This window comes from Chrysochloris asiatica, unplaced genomic scaffold, assembly GCF_000296735.1.
Source record: "Chrysochloris asiatica unplaced genomic scaffold, ChrAsi1.0 scaffold00101, whole genome shotgun sequence".
Lineage (NCBI taxonomy): Eukaryota > Metazoa > Chordata > Mammalia > Afrosoricida > Chrysochloridae > Chrysochloris > Chrysochloris asiatica.
The window spans coordinates 11,700,087-11,723,151 of NW_006408619.1; the positions used below are offsets into that span (position 1 = coordinate 11,700,087).

General features: G+C 47.3%; 1 protein-coding gene across 1 annotated transcript; it reads left to right on the forward strand.

Annotated features, from left to right (window-relative positions):
* The first annotated feature begins 845 nt into the window (after positions 1-845).
* ZNF592 (zinc finger protein 592) lies at positions 846-22,825 on the forward strand. The gene is made up of 8 exons (XM_006867158.1): positions 846-3,093; positions 10,820-10,998; positions 18,806-18,982; positions 19,223-19,382; positions 19,496-19,783; positions 20,000-20,112; positions 20,742-20,877; positions 22,263-22,825. The coding sequence occupies exons 1-8, from the start codon at positions 859-861 to the stop codon at positions 22,773-22,775; spliced, it is 3,801 nt and encodes a 1,266-aa protein (XP_006867220.1). The 5' UTR covers positions 846-858; the 3' UTR covers positions 22,776-22,825.
* Positions 22,826-23,065: the final 240 nt, after the last annotated feature.

Consider the following 23,065-nt stretch of genomic DNA (forward strand, 5'->3'; position numbering starts at 1 on the left):
TCTGGAGTTTACTCAGGAGACAATTCTAGCGGGATGATGGACGAACTCTTCTGGAGTTTACTCAGGAGATAAATCTAGCGGGATGATAGACGAACTCGTCTAGAGTTTACTTAGGAGACAGGTGAGCAAAACACCTGGCACTTGTAGTTCATATTGGATTTGATTGGACTTGTGCAGCAAAAATACAAAATGATACAAAGTTGGTGAATAATTACAAAGAGTAAACAAGCAGAGAATGTTCTAGCCAAGTCTCTTGAATGAGTGGCTTTTTGAAGGAAGGGGATGTGGAACTGTGCATTTCTTTAAAGGCTGTAGTGATGGGCTTCTTGCCACCACACTCGATCGTGGATTGATGATTTCCCATGGAAAGTAGAGAGAGCGTGGTGTGAGCAGACCTTCTTTTTGGCTCTGCAGCTAGGTTTTGAGGGAATCGAGGTAATACCAGGCAGGCTTGTCCCTGAATATAGACACCTCCCCAGTGCTTTAAAAACCAGGGATCCAACGTGTTAGCTGTGTCAGTTTCCGTGTTGCAGACGAGGTGGGCTGGATGAGGAGATGCAGGAGCTGCTGGTTTCTGCAAAGGTGTGCTGGCTGCATGAAGGGGGATTGATGGATGTGCAGTGAAATGCTGCTGGACAAAGTCCTGTAGGGCCTTGTTGTTAAGTACTGTTGAATTGGTTCCTACTCCTAGCAACCCTTTGTAGGGTTTCAGGTGAGCACCTGGTGGGTTTGAACCTCCGATCTTATCTAACAGTCCAGTGCTTATCCTACAGAGCCACACCAGGACTCCAGCTCCGTGGATCCTGGTGGTCACTCATTCTCTTCTGTTTCTGTTATAGCCTTTGTCAGCATCCAGCCATGGGGGACATGAAAACCCCAGATTTTGATGACCTTCTGGCTGCCTTTGACATCCCAGACCCCACCAGCCTTGATGCCAAGGAAGCCATCCAGACCCCTAGCGAAGAGAATGAGAGTCCTCTCAAACCTTCAGGCGTATGTCTGGACGAGAGTGTGTCCTTGTCTCACTCAGGATCGGCCCCAGATGTGCCGGCTGTGAGTGTCATTGTCAAGAACACCAGCCGCCAGGAGTCGTTTGAAGCCGAGAAAGACCACGTCACTCCCAGCCTCCTCCACAATGGGTTCCGGGGCCCAGAGCTGCCCCCAGATCCACACAACCTGGGACACAACTGTGGGAAGTTCGAGTCCACGTTCATGAACGGAGACAGTGCCAGGACTCTTCCTGGGAAGCTGGAGCCATCCAAGTCCGAGCCATTACCAACCTTTACCCAGTTTAGTCCAATCTCCAGCCCTGAACCTGAGGATGCCATAAAAGACAACGGGTTTGGGATGAAGCCCAAGCACTCGGACAGTTATTTCCCACCCCCTCCTGGGTGTGGGTCACTGGGTGGCCCAGCCCTGGATGCTCTGGGTAAATTTCCAGTTCCGGAGCTGCATATGTTTGATCACTTTTGTAAGAAAGAACCGAAGCCAGAACCCCTGCCTTCGGGGGGCCAGCAGGAGCACGAGCAGAGTGGGCTGAAGGCAGTGGAGTCTCACAAGGAGCTGGACGCCACTCGATTCTTTGGAGATGCTTTGGACTTCAACAACCACCCGAGCACCAACAGTATTGGAGAGGCCAGAGGGCTGGGCCCTGAACTCGGCACCTGCTCTTCCGTTCCCCCTAGGCAGCGTCTGAAGCCGGTTCACTCCAAACTCTCCTCTTGTGTGGCAGCCCTGGTGGCCCTGCAGGCCAAACGAGTGGCCAGTGTCCCCAAGGAGGATCAGTCTGGTCACCCAAAGGACCCCTCAGGGCCCATTAAAGAGGGTTCTAAAGGCAGCCCCAAAATGCCCAAGTCACCAAAGAGTCCCCGGAGCCCTCTGGAGGCCACTAGGAAAATTATCAAGCCATCGGACAGCCCCCGGAGCCTCTGCAGTGATAGCAGCAGCAAAGGCTCCCCTTCTGTGGTTGCCAGCTCCCCACCAGCAATTCCCAAAGTCAGAATCAAAACCATTAAGACGTCATCAGGGGAAATCAAACGGACCGTCACAAGGATTCTGCCAGACCCTGATGATCCAAATAAGTCCCCTGTTGGATCGCCTCTAGGGAGTGCCGGTGCCGAGGGCCCAAGCGAGGTTACAGGGGACGAGGGTATTGCCCTGCCTACAGAGGAGCACTTTTCTGAGGTGGACATTAATTCAGGGAGCCCCCAGGGGGACAGGAAAGGGGAGGAGAGCAAGGCTAGTGAGTCTTCATCTCCCTGCTGCAGCTCTGGACCCCGGACCCCAAGGGGGGCTAGCCCAGGCTCACAGATGGGCAAGAAGCAGCAGCAGCAGAGCTCAGCCTCCAGCCTGACCCCTGCCAACCTCCTGCCCAAAGCCGTCCACCTGGCCAACCTGAACCTGGTCCCCCACAGTGTTGCTGCGTCAGTGACAGCCAAGTCCTCAGCGCAGAGGCGGAGCCAGCCACAGCTCACGCAGATGTCGGTGCCCCTCGTCCACCAGGTGAAGAAGGCTGCCCCGCTGATTGTGGAGGTCTTCAACAAGGTCCTCCACAGCGCCAACCCTGTGCCCCTTTATGCACCAAACCTCAGCCCCCCTGTGGACAGCAGGATCCACGTGCCGGCCAGTGGCTACTGCTGCCTGGAGTGTGGAGATGCATTTGCCTTAGAGAAGAGCCTGAGCCAGCACTATGGCCGGCGGAGCGTCCACATTGAGGTGCTGTGTACGCTGTGCTCCAAGACGCTGCTCTTCTTCAACAAGTGCAGCCTGCTCCGGCACGCCCGCGACCACAAGAGCAAGGGGCTCGTCATGCAGTGCTCCCAGCTGCTCGTGAAGCCCATCTCTGCAGACAAAATGTTTGTGCCAGCCCCCGCCAACTCCACGGCACCAGCTACCCCAGCCCCTGCGGCCTCCCCGAAACCTGACCTCACTTCGGCCAGCTCCAGCCCACCTCCACCCGCCTTACCACTCTACCCAGACCCTGTGAGACTCATCCGGTACGGACTCAAGTGCTTAGAATGTCACAAGCAGTTACAGGACTACATCGCCCTGGCTGCACATTTCCAGAGAGTGACCGAGGAGACGGAGGGGCTGGTAAGCAGACCCTCCCTCTGGTGGGACTTGGGCCCTGGCTCGTGGTTGGGCACGCTGTGGGGCAGGGATGGGCTCACAGGAGTCCTTGAGGAGGAGGGCCTGACTGTACAGTACTTGATGTTTACCAGGGAGCCCTGGTGGCACAGTGGGTAAGCACTTGGCTGCCAACCAAAAGGTCAGCGGTTCAAACCCATCCTATGCTCCTTGGGAGACAGATGGTGGCCGTCTGCGTCTGTAAAGATGACAGCCTCTGAAACCTACGGGGCAGTTCCGTTCTGTCCCAGGGCATCGCTGTCGGAATCAACTCAGAGGCACCAGGTTGGCTTTGGGCTCAGCTGCTTACTTTTGGAACTCATCCTGCCGGTCCTCCTGAGAAAGACCCGGCAGTGTGCCCCTGCTTTAAAGATGACAACCGAGAACCCCTGTCTCCTGGGGTTGCTATGAGTTGGACTCGACCTGACAGCAGTGAGTGGGCAGTGGGTGATGCTTATTGGGAAAGGCACTCTACTTCCAACTGAGGGGAGACCCTGAAGATGGGTGCTCATGCCCCATGGTGCGCTCCACTCCCACTCTGGTAGGCTGTCAGGGGGGCATCTCTGCTGGGTGGTCACCCTCCAGACATGTGTCCCAGAGGACACGGGGGTGGGGAAGGAGGTTGGTGAGTCCCTGACCCGCTCCTCACTGCGTCCTTTTGACAGCCATGTTTTCAGCGTGCTGCTGTGTTTGCTGAGTCTCTGTGGGTGAACCCAGCGAGCAGCAGGGGCAGATGGAGAAGGAAGGGAAGCAGCCGGACATGTGGCCTGGCACACAGGCTTTTGAGACCTATTGTCATTAGTGTCCTGATCAGTTAGGCCTATTGGCCGGTTCACATATTTGGATCTACTCGTTGGTTTGTTAAGGCATTGTTTGCTCAAAAGTCTCTTTGGCATCCTTTGCATTAGCACAGTCTTGGGAAAATCAGCCTCCAGACATGCCGCCTGAAGCTTCTGGTGGCCGTGCAACCACTTAGCCCTCAAGAGTTTTTCTCCTCCTGCGGGTGGAAGGTGGAGCCAAGCCCATACCCTGACTGTGCCTCCCTGCCTCCCACAGAGGCCTGACGGGAAAGACAGCTCTTTTTGCTTCAGCTCAGCTGGGGGCCTGCACACCTGTTGGTCACCAACAAACTTTGCCCATACTTTGACAGTGCCCATGGTGTGCACAGGGGCTCTGTGCCAAGTGCGGGTGTGGGGGCGGGGGCACAGGGGAGGGATTCACACCTTTCTTTCTGGAGTTTACAGAGGCTTAGCAGAGGTCTCCACCCAAATAGCTCCAGAGTAAAACAGACCAAGAGTGGGACTCAAACCCACGTGTGTCAGAGTAGAATTGTGCACCGTAGAGTGTTCAAGGGCTGCGGTTTTCAGAAGTAGGTGCCTTTGATTGAACTCGAACTTCCAACCTTTCAGTATCTAAGTGTGCTAATCCTTTGCGTCACCCAGGGACTCCCCAGATTGGAACTAAAGCTGCATTATAAGCACAGGGCCACGAGTACCTCAGAGGGAGGAGTTCCTGGTGACTGCAGGCCTCGGCGGGAAAGTGCTGATGGACAGAAGTGATGTTTAAGGGGGGCTGCAAGGATGTGTGGATGGATGAGAGGGAGGGGCAAAGTGGCTGCAGGTATAGGGAGCGGTACAAAGTTTTGTGAAAGTGTCGAGTAAGTTTGAGAAACAGTCGTGGCTAGTGAGGGTGGCTTTGGGAATGTTGGGTACAGCAGGAACTGGAGTTGGTGAATATGTGGGCTTTTTGCAGAGGATCCAACTCCCACAGGGGACTAGCAAAGTGCTGGGGGTGGAGGTGACTTTGTTGTCCTGTCTGTTTCAGTTTGCATTTTCCTTCCCTGAGTCAGGTAGAACGTGGCACCCCCACGCTCTTTTCCCAGGGGTCAGTGTTTTTCCTGCCAGCCTGCTTGAATTGAGTCACGATTCCTTTTTCGGAGTCACATGACCAGAACCCTTGGCAGTGGAAGTCTGATATCTAGGCATGTTTTGGTTTTGCCCCACCATGCTGTTCCTCACCCATTGTCTCATCTGAGCAGGCAGAGCTCTGGGCACAAGATCCTGCTTCTTCTCTGTGCTGTTCTCTGGTGGGGGTCTGACAAGAGCATCCCAGACAGGAAGGGAGGGGGGTACTACTGGGGAAGGCGGTCAGACCTTCTTGCAGCCTACATTGTAGCTCTCACAAACTCTCCTGTTCGTATTTGTGTCTTCCAAGTCACTAGGAAAAGAGTAAGACTTGAGCTCTAGTATCAGTGACTGACCTCAATGGTGATTGGGCTTGAACTTCCTGAGACAGTGCCTGGGGAGGTGGGTGCACAGTTGGGGTGTGGGTTTGGTTCCTCTGTAGAGTAGGGGCAGCATTTTGGGGACCTCCTGTTACTTATCTTCTAGGAGTCTGTACCTGAACCGAATATGTCTCCCTTCATAGTGACTAAAGAGGGGCTGTCTTCCTTCCATTTACATTTCCAGTCACCTTGTTGGGGCAAGATGTCAGCACAGAGGGATTTTGTTTTCTTATAATTAAGGTTTACTTAAACTATAATGTCATCACATCTAACAAAATTAATAATTCCTTACTATTACCTAATGTAGGCCCACATTTAAATATCCCCACTTGTGTCAAAAAATGTCTTTTTTAATAGTTGGACTTGTTTGAATCTGGATCTAACTAAGCATGGACCCCATGTTACATTTGTTTATGAAGTCTCTCAAATCTCTTTATTCAGAACAGTACTTCTGGCCACTTTTTACCCCTCATGCCATTGACTTGTTGAAGAAACGAGGTCATGTGTCCTGAGAACTTTCCAGGACAATTCTGAGTTTGATTGCTTCTTTATAGAATGAATTTGTTCTGTACCTGAGGTTTCCCCTGCAGATTAGCAGTTAGTTCTAAAGCCTTTATTGGGTTTTGGTTCAGTTCTGAGGGGAGCATGCTGACTAAAGAGGTGGTGCTGTGTTCTTCACACCTCATGACTTCAGGAGGTATACTGTGTGCATCACTTCCAGTGATGTAAACTCGGTCAGATTGTGATGTTCTCATCTCTTCATTGGGAAGCTCCCCACCTTCTGTTTAAGCATTTCAGTATCTGTTAATAAAACCACTTCTTGTCCAGCTAACGCCAACCAGTGGTGACCCCATATGTGTAAAAGTAGAACTTGTGTGTCCCAGAGGATTTTCACTGACTGGTTTTTCAAAAGTAGATTGTCAGAACTTTAAGCTCACCACTCTTTTTTTTTTTAACTTTTCATTGTAAACTGAGTCATCATTTACATGAGAGAATATCAGCTTTATACTCGGTCCATTGCAATGATTGTAATCTTCTCCGTGCATCATCATTCAACAATGTTTACTTCCATTTCCTCTGGATTTGTTGTTGTTATTGTTTTCCAATGTACACAGAAACACTCAGGGATATATAATGGTTTAAACAACCGAAGGGCACATTCTGCAAGCCTGCCTCCTGGCTGCCAGCACACAGCCTTTCTCTTCCCATGAGTCTAGAGTCCTCAGCTGCTCCCTCTCTCCATATTTTCATCTCTGCCTCCATCTCTGGTGTCTCTACCTCTTTGGATAGGGGTCCTCAGATCGCCCCTATCCAGAAAGGCAGAGACACCAGAGATGGAGGCAGAGATGGCTAGCAGTCATGCACATGGACTGTAGCATTCAGGAACCCCATTCATAAACTCAAAGGTAAATTAAAAAGTATTGCTACTAGGGGTTCAGTTCATACATGCTTGGGGTTTTCTAGGCATATGTGTTCAAACAGGTTTCTGTGACCAGTGGATGGCTGCAGATAAGTTTTCAAAAATATGAGAGGGCTAGAAAAAGTTCATGGAAAACTGGGATTAAGAAATAATGGAATTCTTTTCACAATCATTTTGAAACCCCCTTGTATACTTGTCTTAGTTTCATTTGGGTACCTTCAATAGAAAGGTCTTGTTGAAACAGTGGCTTTGAGAGGAACCGTTGGGCCAGTTACATTTCAGAGAAGAGAGGTCAGCTCAGAAGGTTATAGCCACTCTTCTTTGGGATTCCAGCAGGGTGGTCTTGGTAGACAGAAAGAGATCCATAATTGTGTCCATTCCAAAGAAAGGTGACCCAATAGTATTAATAGCATACGCAAGTTAAATTTTGCTGAAGATAATTTAAAAATGGTTATAGCAGTACATCAGCAAGAAGCTGCCAGAAATTCAAGCTGGAGTCATAAGAGGACGAGAGACAATGGATTTCATTGCTGATGTCAGATGGATCTTGGCTGAAAGCAGAGAATACCAGAGAGATGTTAACTTGTGTTTTATTAGGCATTCAACTGTGTGGATCATAACAAACTCTGGATAACATAGCAAAGAATGGGAATTCCAGAACACTGTATTGTGCTCATGCGTAACCTGTACATTGACTGAGACAATTGTTTGAATAGAACAAGAGGATACTAAATGGTTCAAAATCAGGAAAGGTGTGTGTCTGGGTTGTATCCTTTCACCATACGTATTTAGTCTGTATACTGAGCAAATCATCTGAGAATGCTAGACTATGTGAAGAAGAATATGACATCAAGATAAGAGGAAGACTTGTTAACCTGAGATATGCACATGATACAACCTTGCCTACTAAAAGTAAAGAGGACTTGAAGCACTTACTGATGAAGATCAAAGAATACAGCCTTCAGTATGGATTACAATTCAATGTAATGAAAACAAAAATCCTCAACTGGACCTATAAACATCATGAAAACTGAGAAAATAATTGAAATTGTCAAGGATTTCATTTTACTTGGATCCACAATCAACACTCATAGAAGCAGCAGTCAGGAACTCAAATGACATACTACATTGAACAAATCTGCTGCCAAAGACCTCTTTAAAGTTTTGAAGAGCAAAGATGTCACTTTGAGGACTTAAATGCACCTGGCCCAAGCCATGATATTTTCAATCGCCACATATGCATGTGAAAGCTGAACAGGGAATACGGAAGAGTGAAGAAGAATTGATGCATTGCAATTGTGGTGGTGGTGGTGAATGTTCTTTCAGAAAAACAAATCTGTCTTGAAAGAGAGAAAGCCGGAAAGCTCCTTAGAAGTAAGGATGGTAAGAGTTGGTTTCACTTACTTTGGACATGTTATCAGGAGGGATCAGTCTCTGGAAAAGGACACCATAGTTGGTAAAGAGTCAGTGAACAAGAGGAAGACCCCTAACTAGATGCATTCACATAGTGGTTGCAACAGTGGACTCAAACTGAGAACAGTTGTGTGGGCACAGGACTGAGTAGTGTTCCATTCTCTTGTACGAAAGTGCTTGCTGTGAGTTGAAGAGGACTCGGCAACACCTAGTGACAGCAATTCTTGGTAGATTTTCTTGAAGGATGCAGGATGATCAAGGGGCTTAATATAAAGAAATTTTAAGACAGTTGAAAAGGCTAGGAATGTTAGACCAAGGAATTGTTTTTTACCATGACAATGTACGTGGTCATTCTTGGTGGATAGCAAGGGTTGTCCGATGAGAATGTCCTTGGGAACCCATCTCCCTCCACTTTACAGCCCAGATCCTGCTCCTTCAGACCTTTTTTTTTTTTTGTTCCCAAACTCAAAGAACATTTAAAATGAATCTGATTGGAGTCCCTCAAGGATGCCAAAGCTGCTGTTTTGACAGTTTACATTGAAAAGCATGGAATTCTTCAGGAAAAGGCTAGAGAGATAGAAACACCTCCTTCAGAAGTGTATAGGCCTGTGTGAAAGATAGAAGAAGTAATAGCTTCATATTTGATATTTTTGTTTAATAAAGGTTTCGGTGATTTTACAACAGTACTGTTTGGGTTATGCGTGTAACCATGGCTAGGATAATAAGTACTTTCATTATGACTTGCAAAAAAGTGTTTTTCTAATTTTATCATTTATTAGCTGAACTTGGTCTATTTTTCCATCTGTGAGGGCCGTTTGGCTACACTGAGATCTAATTTGTGTTGTACAGTTGGGATCGTATCTTAATTTGAATCCTTTAATGAACAGTTTTCAGAGTAGCGAGTTGATGGCCTTAGTAATTTCAAACAGTGTTGAAAAAATGTCCCCTCTATCACTTGTAGTCTCCTAATGAGCCCACCAATTTTGATATACTCAGTGTTTTCATGTGTTCATTCTCTATGATGCTCAAGTTACCCCATCTGTGGGCAGTGGGAATCCCTTCGTGCCTTTTGACATGATCTGATTCACCTTTGAATGTTTCCTTGCTTCAACTCCAACAAAGGTGCCTTGTCACATGGCTTGTGCTGAGCCTAGAACCAGCCACTTCTCCAAGGAGCCAGGTTTCTCTGGGTGAGAAATAGTATCCAGAGGCCACATTCTGGGTACCAGAGATGCTCATTACTGCTGGGTTTGTTGTTGTTTCTAGGATTTTTCCATGTTCAGAGTAAACAACATAGTTTAAAAAAAAAAAAAGGAAAGTCATGACTTTATACAAGTATTCAAATGTAAAATGATAGTGTTCTTTTGTAATTTATTTGCTTTTTATGCTAAAAATCTTGGTTCCAAGATTTTCTTGTGCTATAGTGATTTATCCTATAGCATATATATAAAAATTTCAAAGTAATCAAAATCAGTAATTTTTTTCTAACATTAAGACAGCTGCACCAAGTTTAAAATAAACTTGAAGTTCTTTTTGTCAGTAGACTTTATCACAGACAGAATGTCTTAAGTCAAAATTCTGTTTGAAGGTTAATGGAAAGAATTGTTTTCTTTATATGATTATGTGACCCACATAATACAAGGGAGCTTCAAAAAGGTCATAGAAAAATTCCATTATCTTTTAATTCCTCTTTTCCATGAACTTTTTAAAGATTCCTCTATCTTGTTAAGTGCCATCAAGTCGGTTCCAACTCATAGTGACCCTGCATAGGGTTTCCGAGGAGCAGCTGGTGGGTTTGAACTGCCGACCTTGTGGTTCGCAGTCCAGTGCTAATCCCACAGCGCCACACCGGGAGTCTGCCCTCATAGACGGTTTGGTTACTTACTTCTGGTTTTCAGTTTTCAGGTGATACTTTTGTTTATTTCACTTTAATTTAAACAAGTATCTAAAACACTTATCTGCTTCCGAAGTTAGAGCTACATAACAGGGCACATTCAGAGAACTCTTGACTCCATCCTTGTCTCTCTCACCCTGTTCCCCTCTTCCTCTTTTAATTTATTTTTGGTTTATCCCTCCACCACTCCTTTTTTGCATTGTGACAGGAAGGGTAACAAGACCTTCCTCTGCTGGTGTGACCAAAAAATTCTGGCAGCTTAGAATTCAACCAGTGCCTAAGGGCTCTGGAAAGGAAAAGTCTAAGGGCTCTGTGCTAAACCAGAGGGAAAATATTCTTACGAGGGGGCTTCAAAAAGTTTACAGAAAAATCCCATTAGCTCATATTCCATTTTTCCATGGTCGTTTTGAAATTCCATCATATAGGCCAGGACTCATGTTTGGGAAAATAGTCGAATGATTGAACAAGAAGGTGGAAGGCAAAACAGGCCTGCGTGTCAGTATCAGACACTCTTTAATGAGACCTGGGCTTGTGACAAGTGTCCTTCCTTATAGAACTTGTAAGAGAGAGTGGTTGGGGTGAGATCATTCTGCCCGTATCCTAAGAAAGCCAGACAGCTGTGATCGGAGAGCTCTGGGTCCGCGAAGACTGTGTGATCTGCTTTCTTGGTGTTCTCTCCTAGACTTGCCAGGTGTGCCAGATGCTGTTGCCCAACCAGTGCAGTTTCTGTGCCCACCAGCGAATCCACGCCTACAAGTCCCCCTACTGCTGCCCGGAGTGTGGGGCCCTCTGTCGCTCTGCCTATTTCCAGACCCACGTCAAGGAGAATTGTCTGCACTATGCCCGCAAGGTGGGCTACAGGTGGGTGCTGCCTGGCTCACTCCCCCATGACTGCTCAATGGCTGCTCCTCTTCCTGGGGCAGAACTCACTGCAGACTGAGGTTTGGTGTGAGGAGGTCAGGGCCCCAGACCAAACGGATCAGGACAGTGGTGGGCATGTCGGCAGGCATTTTCACTTTGTAGAGGACAGGAAGAGCAGGAGCAGTTCAAAAGGAAAACATTTGGGGGGTCTAATATTTTTATGGGGAAACTTTAGGGAGATTGTTGTTGTTCGGTCCTGGTGAGTTGATTTTCTCCTCACAGCAACTCTGTATGACAGAGTCGAGCTGCCACCTAGGGTTTCCTGGGTGGATTTATAGCCGCGAATTGCCAGGTCTCCCCCATGGATGTGCTGGGTAGATGCCACCTAGCCCTCAGCTGACTGTTGTTGTCACAGGGCTTAGATGCATATAACATTCGCTTTGACATTTTTGTTTTTCTTTTCAAGTATGTACATTTGCTCACAAATTTTATCATGCTTGGCATATTCAATTTAAAATACTGTTTAAATAATAAGACTCCTAATTACAGTATTTACAAATAGTCTCAATTTTTGTTAACAAATGTGGAGCTTCAAGACACCAAACTCAAAGGAGTCTAGTTACCTGTTTTGGTTAGTTTTTGTCTGTTTGTGAGAATCATTCAAAACCTAAGAATGGAAAAAAATGATCAGCCTCATAGTAAAACCAAGAGATTTAACTTTGACTAAGTTTCCTGACATTGTGTCAGACGTACGTGAGTAAGAAGTCATTTTCAGGAAAAAGATCAAAGTAGAGGCGAAAACATCCTCCAAAGCTTATTAATCTCTAACTTTTACATCGACCCAGCCAGGTAGCCTTTGCTGATAAACTATGTTTGGGCGTTTCTGTATTGTCTGATGTTCCACTTTCTCACTTTCACGTTTGATAATTCATTTTGCCCAAATTTAGAAAGGCTCTCTGTCCTTTGTTTTTTGTTTTTAATTTTTATTAGCTTAATTTATTAAACATTTATTGAGTTACCTACTCAGCATACAAAGACGATTAAGACACAGTCTTGCCTTCCAGGGGCCATCAGTCTTGTAGGTTATAAATGTATACATACAGGACATTATACCTCAGAGTGGTAAGCCCCGTGATTCTATTGGAGAGGGCCAGGAAAGCTTCATGAGGAAGTTATTCAGAACTTTTCAGACGAAAGAGCATATCTGCTGAGGTAGTGGGGGGTGGGGCGGGGAGAGGAAGGAGGGGGGCTTGAGTCCTCACATTAGGGGTTACAGGAATGCTAAGCACTTATATAGCAATCCATCAGCGTAAACAGGGAGGATGGAAGTGAGGAGAAATGAGACAAAGGCTTTGGTATAGGCCAGGCCTTTGCAAGACCTTGTATTCCTTGGCAGGCATTTGGATTTTATCCAGTGGACAGTGAGAAGCCACAGAAAGATGCCCAGCAGGGGAATAACCAGCTATAGCTCTTGTGTTTTAGAAAGATCATTCTGGGGCAGCTGACAAGTACATGAGAGAGGAAAGCAGCCAGAGACTGGGTGAGAGAGTGTAACAGTTTGGGCAAGACAACGAAGGCTTCAGTTCAGGCATGGCCTTGGGGATGGAGAGGAGATGGTAGATTTGAAGGACATTTAGGAGTTAGAAGCTTCAGAACTTGACAATAGCTTGTGTTTGGGGATGAGGAATGAGGAGGTGTCGGTGATGTCTCCCAGGTTTCTGTCTTGGTATAAACATTTCCAGTTGTAGACTAATTTCTTTCACATGTTATGAAGGATGGAGAATCTAAAGTACATTGAAAACCAAGACAAGCCCAAAACGGGATTACATAAAACTCCTGTTACCAGGTTGCAGAGGAGTATTGCGTGCAGCGTCCCAAGCTACATTTTCCAATTAAAGATCTGAATATATTGTAACAGGATCCTGTAGCATTTTAAAAAATACCTTCCTAACTTTGATTTAGTGTATGCTTGGTTGCTCCAAGATCAAATCCAATCCACCAAGAATGCAATCAGCGCTTAAATTTTTAACTTTGAATCTTGAATCCAATAAATTTTCAACAATGTGGATGGAGTGAAGGCAATTATGTGTGTGTGATGTTAATGAAATTTGTAATAGTAAAAAGAAACAGTATTTCAGAAGCAACTCTCAGTGTATCATGCCTTTTTATAAGGATTGTCAGATAAAAATTGTATTGTGATTTAGCTAAAATGATTACTGAAGCTATTGACATTAAACTCAGTGATCACTGAGTGAACCAAGACACATAAACAGAAGTAGAGTGTCCATTGCACTTAAGACTTCAGCTATCACATTTTTTGGGGCCACAGTTAGTTGTTGTGAGGTTCCATCAAGTCGGTACTGACTCATCACGACTCTGTCCACAACAGAACAAAACACTGCTCAGTCCTAGGCCAATGACACAATCATTGCTACGCCTGAGCCCATTACTGGTGCCACTGTCCCAGTCCATCTCATGGGGGTCTTCACTGGGATTTTTCTATGATCTCCTTCTCCAGGCACTGGTCCCTCCTGATAATAAGTCCAAAGTATGAGAGATGAAGTCTGGTCATCCTGGCTTCCAAGGAGCACTCTGGCTGTACTTCTTGCAACACATATTGGTTTGTGCTTTTGGCAGTCCATGGTGCTTTTAATATTCTCCTCCAACCATAACTCAAAAGCATCAATTCTTCTATGATCTTCCTTATTCACCATCCAGCTTTCACATGCATATGAGGTTATTGAAAATACCATGGCTTGAGTCAGGTGCACCTTAGTCCTTAAACTGACATCTTTGCTCTTGAACACTTTAAAGAGGTCTTGTGCAGCAGATTTGCCTAATGCAGTATGTTGTTTGATTTCTTAACTGCTGCTTCCATGAGCATTGATGGTTGATCCGAGCAAAATGAAGTCTTTGACGTCAATCTTTTTTCCATTTATATGAATGTTGTTTATTGGTCCAATGGTGAGGATTTTTGTTTTTCAGTTGAGATGCAATCCGTACTGAAGGCTGTGGTCTTTGATCTTCATCAGTAAATATTTTAAGTCCTCTTTGCTTTCAGCAAGCAAGGTTGTATCATTTGTGTTTTGCAGATTGTTACTGAGTCTTTTGCCAATCCTGATGCCATGTTTTTCTTCATATAACCCAGCTTCTCAGATTATTTGCTCAGCAAACAGATTGAATAAGTACAGTGAAAGAATAAACCCTGGCATGCACCTTTCCTAATTTTAAGCCAGTCGGTGTTCCCTTGTTCTATTTGAACAGTTGCCTCTTGGTCTATGTACAGGTTCCTCATGAGCACAATTAAGTGTTCCGGAATACTCATTCTTCACAATGTGTTGTCTTTAGCTTGTTGTGATCCACACAATCGAAAGCCTTTGCATAGTCACTAAAGCATAGGTAAACCCCTTTCTAGTATTCTCTGCTTTCAGCCATGATCCATCTAACGTCAGCAATTATATCCCTCATTCTATGTCCTCATCTGAATCCAGTTTGAACCTCTGAAAGTTGTATCAATGTACTGCTGCAGCCATTTTTCAATTATCTTTAGTAAAACTTTACTTGCATGTGATATCAGTGATACTGATATCACAGTGATTCCATTGGGTCACCTCTCTTTGGAATGGGCACAAATTCGGATCTACCAGTCAGTTGGCCAGGTAGTTGTCTTCCAAATTGCTTGGCATAGATGAGTGAGTGCCTCCAATGCCACATCAGTTTGTTGAAAGATTTCAATTTGTATTCCAGGTATTCCTGGTGCCTTGTTCTTTGCCAAAGACTTCAACACACTGTGGACTTCTTTCTTCAGTATCATTGGCTCTTGCTCATAGTCTACCTCTGGAAATGGTTGGTCATCAACCATTTCTTTTTGGTACTGTAACTCTGTGTATACCTTCCATCTTCTTTTGATGCTTTGTGCATCATTCAATGTTTTGCCCATAGAAGCCTTCAGTACGGCAAGTCAAGATTTGAATTTTTTCTTCAGTCCCTGACCTGCATAAATGCAGAGCATGTGCTTCCCTTTTGGTTTTCTAACTCCAGGTCTTTGCACATTTCATTATAATATTTGACTTTGTTTTCTTGAGTTGACCTTTGAATTTTTCTGTTCAGCTCTTGTACCTCCTCACTTTTTCCATTGTCTTTAGCATCTCTATTCTGGAGAGCAAGTTTCAGAGTCTCTTCTGACATCCATTTTGGTCTTTTCCTTCTTGTCTTCTTAATGATCCTTTGCTTTCTTCCTGTATAGTGTTCTTGATGTCATCCCACAACTCTTCCGGTCTTCTGTCATTAGTGTCTAATGCGTCAAATCTGCTGTTCAGATGATCTCTAAATTCTGGTGGGATATGTTCAAGGTCTTATTTTGGCGTTTGTGGACTTACTTTAATTTTTTCAGCTCAGCCTGAATTTTCATATGAGCAATTGATGGTCTGTTCCACAATCTTCCCTTGGCCTTGTTTTGGCTGATGATATGGAGCTTTTCCACCATCTCTTTCCACAGATGTAGTCAATTTGATTTCTGTGTATTCCATCTGGTGAGGTCCATGTGTATAGTCATCTTTTATGTTGTTTTAAAAAGGTATTTGCAATGAACAAGTTATTGCAATGAACAGGTCTTTCACTGAAGATTCTGTCATGTGATCTCTAGCATTGTTTCTATCACCAAGGCCATATTTTCTAACTACTGATCCTTCCTCTTTGTTTCCAACCTTTGCATTCCAGTTGCCAGTAATGATCAATACATTCTGATTGCATGTTTGATCAATTTCAGACTGAAGAAGTTGGTAAGATTCTTCAATGTCATCATCACAGGCTTTAGTGTGTAAATTTGGACAGTAGTGGTATTAATTGGTCTTCCTTGTAGGCATGAGGTTATTACCCTATCATAGACAGAAAACAGCATTGTACTTCAATACAGATCCTGGTATGTTCTTTTTGATGGTGAATGCAACGCCACTCCTCTTCATCTTTTCATTCCTGGCATAGTAAACCATGTGATTGTCAGATTTCAAAATGGCCAATACCAGTCCATTTTAGCTCACTAAGGCCTAGGATATTGATGTTTATGTATTCTATTTCATTTTTGACAATTTCCAATTTTACAGATTCATGCTTCATGCATTCCATGTTGTGATTATCAGTGGATGTTTACAGCTGTTTCTCTTCATTTTGAGTTGTTCCCCATCAGCAAATGAAGGTCCCAAGGGCTTTACTCCATTTATGTCATCATGGTCAAGTCTACTCGTAGAAGGCAGCTCTTCCCCATTCACATTATGAGTGTCTTCCAACCTGAGGGTCTCATCTTCTGGCACTATATTTGACAATATTCTGGTGCTCTTCATCTTGTTTCAATATTCAGTATTCTGGTGCTGACAGTGCTCCATTGCTATTCATTAGATTTTCAGTGACTAAACATTCAGAAGTAGTCCATCTCTCCTTCTTCCCAGTCTGTCTTGTCTGGAAGCTCTGCTGAAACCTGTCAACTGTTGGTGACCCTGCTGGTATTTAAAGTCCTCTTGGGTTAGCAGCATGCCGGCCCCCACAGTGTAACAGACTGACGATGAATGGTGGTGGCCACAGCTTTATTGAGATGGAATTCCCGAACCATACAATGCACTCATTTAAAGTGTACAAATCAATGGCTTTTCTTTTATTCACAGAGTTGTGTAACCATCCCCATAATTAATAGTAAGGCATTTCACCCCCCCAGAAAGAAGCCTATTTCTCTACCCCTAGGTGACCAGTGACTTCCTTTCTGGCTGTAGATCGGCCTCTTCAGCACATTGCCTGTAAATTGTTGCTGTTGTTAAGTGCCGTCATATAATATGTGGGCTTGGCATTTGCTTTCGTGGTGTATCCATGGTGTAGTGTGTATCAATACTTCATAATTTTCTATGGCCAAATAATATTCCATTGTATGGAAATACTGCATTTTGTGGATCCATTCATCTGTTGATGGACACTTGGTTTGCTTTAACATTGAGGCTATTATGAATAATGCTGCAGTGGACACTGTGTGTGAATGTCTGTTGTATCCCTGCTGTCAAGTCTTTTGAATATATACCTAGCAGTGCAGTTGCTGGTCATAACGGTAATTCTATGCTTAACTGTTTTTAGGAACAAGTAGACTTTTCCAAAGTGGCTGTAGTATTTTTATATTCTTACTAAGCATGTATGAGAGTTTTGATTTCTGCACATCCTCACCAACACTTGTCTGATATTTTATTACAGCCATCCTAGTGGGTGTGGAGTGGCCCCTCACTCAGGCTTAGATTTGTGTTTCCTTGATACCGAGAATGCTTTCATGAGCTTATTGTCCATTGTGCACATCTTCTTTGGAGAAAATTCTAATCAGATCCTTCACTCATTTTTCAATTGGATTATTATTCAGTTGTAAGAGTTCTTTCTATGCTCTGAATGCAAGTCCTTTATCTTATAAAAGTTATGTACTCATATGTTCTCTTTCATTAAACTCTATTACAAAGCTTTACAATGTTGTTTGTTTAAAATTTTTATGGTGAATTGAGTGAAGGTTTACAGAGCACATCCAACAAATCCTACACTTTGTTTCATCTCAGTGACCACAGTCCCCTCCCTCCATGTGATTATCCCCCTTCCTCCCTGGGGTTCCTGTTGCCATTCCACCCTCCTTCCCAGCCTCTCTGAACTTTGTCTCCAGGTAAATGTTGTCCTTTTGATGTTGAATGGCTGACCATTCCATGGTGAGCAGACCTCCCTAGTGTTGTTAACCCCCACCTCCCTGTCCACTTGGTTGAAAATTGGGCCCCGAGGCTAAGTCCCATTCCAGACCTGAAGTCTGGCCGAGGGTCAGAGTCTCAGGGTCTTCCGTCCCTTTCTGGCTGCAACAAGTAATTAAAATGTGACTGGTGTACCTGAGAAACTGAATTTGTAAGACTTTCAGAATTTCATTCATTTAAATGGCCCCACCATTCCACGGGAGAAAGATGAGGCTTTCTGCTGCCACAAAGATCGAAAGCCTTGGAAACCCTGAATGTGAGTGGGCCCCGACTCCACGGCACTTGGCTACAGCAGTGGACAGGGCGAGCTGTGGAGCCTTCCACCTCACACAGCGTTCCGTCAGACCACGCAGCTCTGAGCACGTCCAGTTGGGCGTCTCCCTGTGCTTTGAGGGTTGATTGCTCTAATGTGATTGTTGTGATAGGGACAAAGCCTTTCCTGCCCTATTTGTATCTTCTAAATAGTGTATCGCAAGCATCTTCTCATATGGTTAGGTAGTCTCCATCAATACTCTTAATGTTTGTACTGTGTTACGGGAGACAGATGACGCTGTCTGTTCCCACAAAGATCTAAGGTCCTGGAAACCTTCAGAAACAGTTCTGTTGTGTCTGTAATGGGGCTATGAGTTGGAATCGACTCAAGTGGTATTGTGGGGGTTTACTTGTGGAAAGTGACCACTCCACAGTGCCAGTTTGTGGGAAGACTGGGCTTTCTGGAGCCACCCTCTAAAACTCTTCTTGGATGCCTACAGTTGTAAGACTTCATTTCATACTGTTTATGCTGTTACTGAACCATTCACTTCCTTCTCCACTCCTGCCATCTTCTTCTAGCTGGCCTCAGGTTAGCTGAATATTGTCTGGCCAGTGAGGGGTGGAGGTGTGTGGTCTTGGGCTTGCAGCCTTGGGTGACCCCATTGCTCCAGACTGCAGCAGGCAGACTTAGGAAATACCCCTGTGGAGGACTAGGGAGGGGCGTGAGCCTGTTTCTGCCCTTCACCCGCTCCCACACCACCTCTGGGTCTGACCTCCCGGCCCCCACTTCTGCCCTCCAGGTGCATCCATTGTGGTGTGGTCCACCTGACCTTGGCCTTACTGAAAAGCCACATCCAGGAGCGGCACTGCCAGGTTTTCCACAAGTGTGCTTTCTGCCCCATGGCCTTCAAAACTGCCAGCAGCACTGCCGAACACAGCGCCTCCCAGCATCCCGCTCAGCCCCACAAACCCTCCCAGTGAGTGCAGCTCCAGGCTCAGCTGGCCCGGGTCCTGGAGTGGGCGGCGCAGGGGTGGGTCTGGGAGCTGGGGCTCCACTGAGGACATCCTGAGGCACGGGAAGAGCCACACTGACTCAGCGTGGGGCTATCCCAAGCCTGGCCATGGTTCAGAGAGAACGGTGGCAGTGTGGAGGGAGGGCTGTGTGGTGGAGCCCGCAGAGCCTGGACTGCCTCATGTCTGGGGGCTTGTCTCCCCAGGCTCATTTATAAGTGCTCCTGTGGAATGGTCTTCAACAAGAAGAGGCACATCCAGCAGCATTTTTACCAGAATGCCAGCAAGGCCCAGGTGGGCGTCTTCAAGTGCCCCGAGTGCCCACTCCTGTTCCCACAGAAGCCAGAGCTGATGCACCACGTCCAGGTGGGGTGTTCTGGGGAAGAAGGCATGGGCGGAGGGCACAGACACCAGGCCGGGGGTCTGACCTTGTGCAACTTTCCCCTTACCCAGTCAGTAACTGCTCTCCCTATCCCTAGAGCACCCATGGTGTTCCCCGAAATGTGGATGAGCTATCCAGCCTCCAGTCTTCAGTGGACACGTCCTCAAGTCGCCCCAGCTCTCGAGTCAACGCAGAGCCCCCAGCGACTAGTGTGGCCACTCGTGGCAGCTCCCTGCCGTCTAGTCGCTGGGGCAAGCCGGAAGCCCACCGCAGGGGGGATGCCAGGTCCCGGCTGAGGAACACTGGCTGGACCTGCCACGAGTGCCAGGAGTGGGTTCCTGATCGGGAGAGCTACGTGTCCCACATGAAGAAGAGCCATGGTCGGGTAAGTGTATCCACCTCGTCACAAGGCCGAGTCTGCTGGACTTCTGTCTGGGGGCCACAGCCCCCACATGGAACCGATCCCTTTGGGTTGCTGGGTACCAGTGACCTTTAGGATCCTAGGAGCATCTTCTTTCTTGCTCACGTTATCTGAGAAGAAAGGTATACTCGGGAGTCTGTTACGGTGCTAAAGCTTTGTGTCCTGCCACTTGTCTCGCAGGTGTTGAAGCGGTACCCGTGTCGGCAGTGTGAGCAGTCCTTTCACACCCCCAGTCGTCTGCGCAAGCACATCCGTAACAACCACGACACAGTGAAGCAGGTGTACACGTGTGGGTGAGTCCCCAGACGCTCACCTAGATTCTGCCCTGGGCACCTTAGGGCCTCTTTTCTGACAGGAGATCGGGGGTCTAAGTCAAGAGACAAGTGAGGGCCTACCTGAGGACTATACTATGGCGCAATCAGAAGTCAGGGCACCCCAGCCTTTAGAACCTGGTGGCACCTGAGCTCTTCCCCTCTCCATCAGTAGTGAAGGTGCCTGGAGGTGTAAGAGGCACGGGACCAGGCATCCCATCCCCTGTGTTTGGGATATGCCCTGGCCTCTCTCATGCTGACCACTTGCTCAGCACTTGTGCCCCTGGGCAGCGATACCAGGGAGTAAGATCATGACTTGGGGTCAGATATCAAGGGTACAAATATTCCACCTCTGTTGTCTGACACCTTGGCTGGCTAGCTGACTGGATGCGCTCTGGTGAGCCCTCAGAACTACCCAGCCAGCCTGAAGACCATGGCTGTCCACTGGCTCCAGACTGTGACTCTCCCTCCCCCCCCCACCACCGGGCTTCTGCATGAAGAGCCTGAGGGAGCCTGGCGTCAGAAGCAGCTTCTATTTCTCTCTGTTGCCTAACTCCCCTGGATCTGCAGCCTGGACCCCTCCATGACCTCCTCTGGTGTCGCTTTTGCAGGTATTGTACAGAGGACAGCCGCAGCTTTCCTCGGCCCTCCCTCCTGGAGAACCACATCAGCCTTATGCATGGTATCAGAAACCCCGATGTGAGCCAGACATCCAAAGTCAGACCTCCGGGTGGGCCTATCCCTCAGGTGAGTGTGGGATCTCTGCCAAGTGCACTTGCCTGCCCAGGGAGACCTGGAGCTCTGGGAATTCAGAAGGCAGGAGGACGGGCCCCTTTGTCCTTTACCTTCCGCTCCATGTAAGCCATCAGGGACTGCAGACAGGGAAGGACACGGACAGACCTGTGAAGCAGCCCACTGACCTTTGCCTACTGTTGCTCCCTGTCACTGTGCCCCGGCTTTGGTGTGTGCTGTGCTCTGTCGGCATTGGGCCGCTTTACCACACACCAGCCTGTTTCTGCCTCCCAGCTGCCCGTGAAGCAGAGGCAGGCAGGGAGGATTGGTTGGGGGAGGGTACTGAGGTCTGGCCGAGTCCTCTGCCCCTCTTATGGAAGAAGCTGGGCCTAGAATTCTGCTGTCCTGATCCGTTACCCCAAGGCGTCATCCCTGCCCTGTCCCTGTTTCTGATGAACTTTTAGAGCAGCTGTCTTTCCTCCTCGCTGCAGACTCTTCCTACTCCTTAGTAGGACTGTTCCCCAGAGGAGGCAGGTGTCTCTGGAAAGCTCTGAGACCTGCCTGGAGTGCTGGGATATTCTCAGAACTTACTTGGCTATTCAGAGAGAGAAGGGAGCTGGTTGGCAAAGGCATGGAGGAAATAGCCCGTTTCAGACACACTGGGTGGGTTGTCACTTGATGTTTTGGCAACATTGGTCGATGATTAAAATATACATCCAAAGCGCTGGACCACAAGGTCAGTTTGAACCTCAAGGTCAGTGGTTCAAACTCACCAGCTACTCCTAGGAAACCCTATAGAGTTAGAACCGACTCCACGGCACTAACACCGCCTCATACGCTGTATGCACATACCCTGTGATCCAGCCATCCTGTTTTTAGGAAGTTACCTGGCTTTAGGCACCAAGAGGTGTGTTCAAGAATTACCATTGTAGTACTGTGTGGACTTCACAGTCCATCATGGGGACGGCTTATGGCCACACGGGTTCATCCCCACAACGGGGCCGTGTGCAAGCCTTTGCCCTCATGGAAACAAGCTCTTGCATATGTCAAGTACAAGAGTGTGCCTGGGGTGCTACTTTGTAAAGGACAGTGCGTAGAGTATCTCTTGGAAGAGCCACAAAACCCAGGTAGCATGACTGTCTCTGGAGGGCAGGCCTGGGAACACGAGGAGAGACGTAATTTTCTCTATTCTCTTTTCATAGCTTTGGAATGGTGTGTCCACATGTATGTATGTTACATTTAAAGAAAACAAAAAACAAAACTAGCCAGAAACCAGCGTTCAGGATTGGGTGACCCTAACTTGGGAGGTGACCTCTGTGAGCCCTTGGGGGGTGGGGGGCGGGTGCTCATCTAGGGCTGAGGCTCAGTCTGAACTCTTGCTCACATGTGCCCCCTTCCAGGTGAACCATCTGAAAAGACCATTCAGCGAAGCAGGGGACGCTCCAGGCACCACCAATGGCACGACTGTCCCTTCCTCCAAAAGACACAAGTCCCTTTTTCAGTGTGCAAAATGTAGCTTTGCAACAGACTCAGGGCTCGAGTTCAAGAGGCACATACCTCAGCACCAGACAGACAGCTCCACAGCCCAGTGTCTCCTCTGTGGCTTGTGCTACACCTCTGCCAGCTCCCTCAGCCGCCACCTCTTCATCGTCCACAAAATGAGAGAGCAGGAGGAGGAGGAGGAGGCGGTGGCAGAGCCAGCAGTGGAGGCAGCAGAGCCAGAGGAGGGCTCTGGGGAGGAGGAGACCAGGGAGAATGGACTGGAAGAATGTGCTGGCAGACCTTTGTCAGCCCACCTAGAGGCAAGGAGCTCACTGGGCCTGGTCCCTGAGGAAGATGGTGCCCAAGATGCTCCAAGTCAACTACAGGCCTCTCGGGACCAGGACAGCCATGCACCATCGCCTTCAGTGTGACCGGAGGCTTTGCAGTATGCGAGGTTGGGGTGCTGTTGTGTGGACAGTGTGAGTGTGGCCAGCTGTGGCCTGGAGCAGTGGCTGCCCTGAGCTCTCAGTTGGCTTCTGTTATTTATGGCTTTGTGCTGCTTCTTGGTCCCCCCACTCTGTCTGTGTCCTTCCAGCCTCAGGCTGCTCATGGGGCCCAAACCCCTCAGCTGCTGCACTCTTGGGGAGGTTCCCTGCTTGCTGCCCTCAGCCAGGGGACTCCTCAGAGCTTGATTTGCCCTGAGACACCAGCTCTCCTTCCC

Excerpts from the sequence above, each read along its gene's own strand:
- ZNF592 (XM_006867158.1), top strand. The coding sequence starts at position 859 with ATGGGGGACATGAAAACCCCAGATTTTGATGACCTTCTGGCTGCCTTT. Across the intron at positions 18,983-19,222 it reads CAGCCCCACAAACCCTCCCA|GCTCATTTATAAGTGCTCCT; the intron begins GTGAGTGCAGCT and ends TTGTCTCCCCAG. Across the intron at positions 19,784-19,999 it reads TGAAGAAGAGCCATGGTCGG|GTGTTGAAGCGGTACCCGTG; the intron begins GTAAGTGTATCC and ends CTTGTCTCGCAG.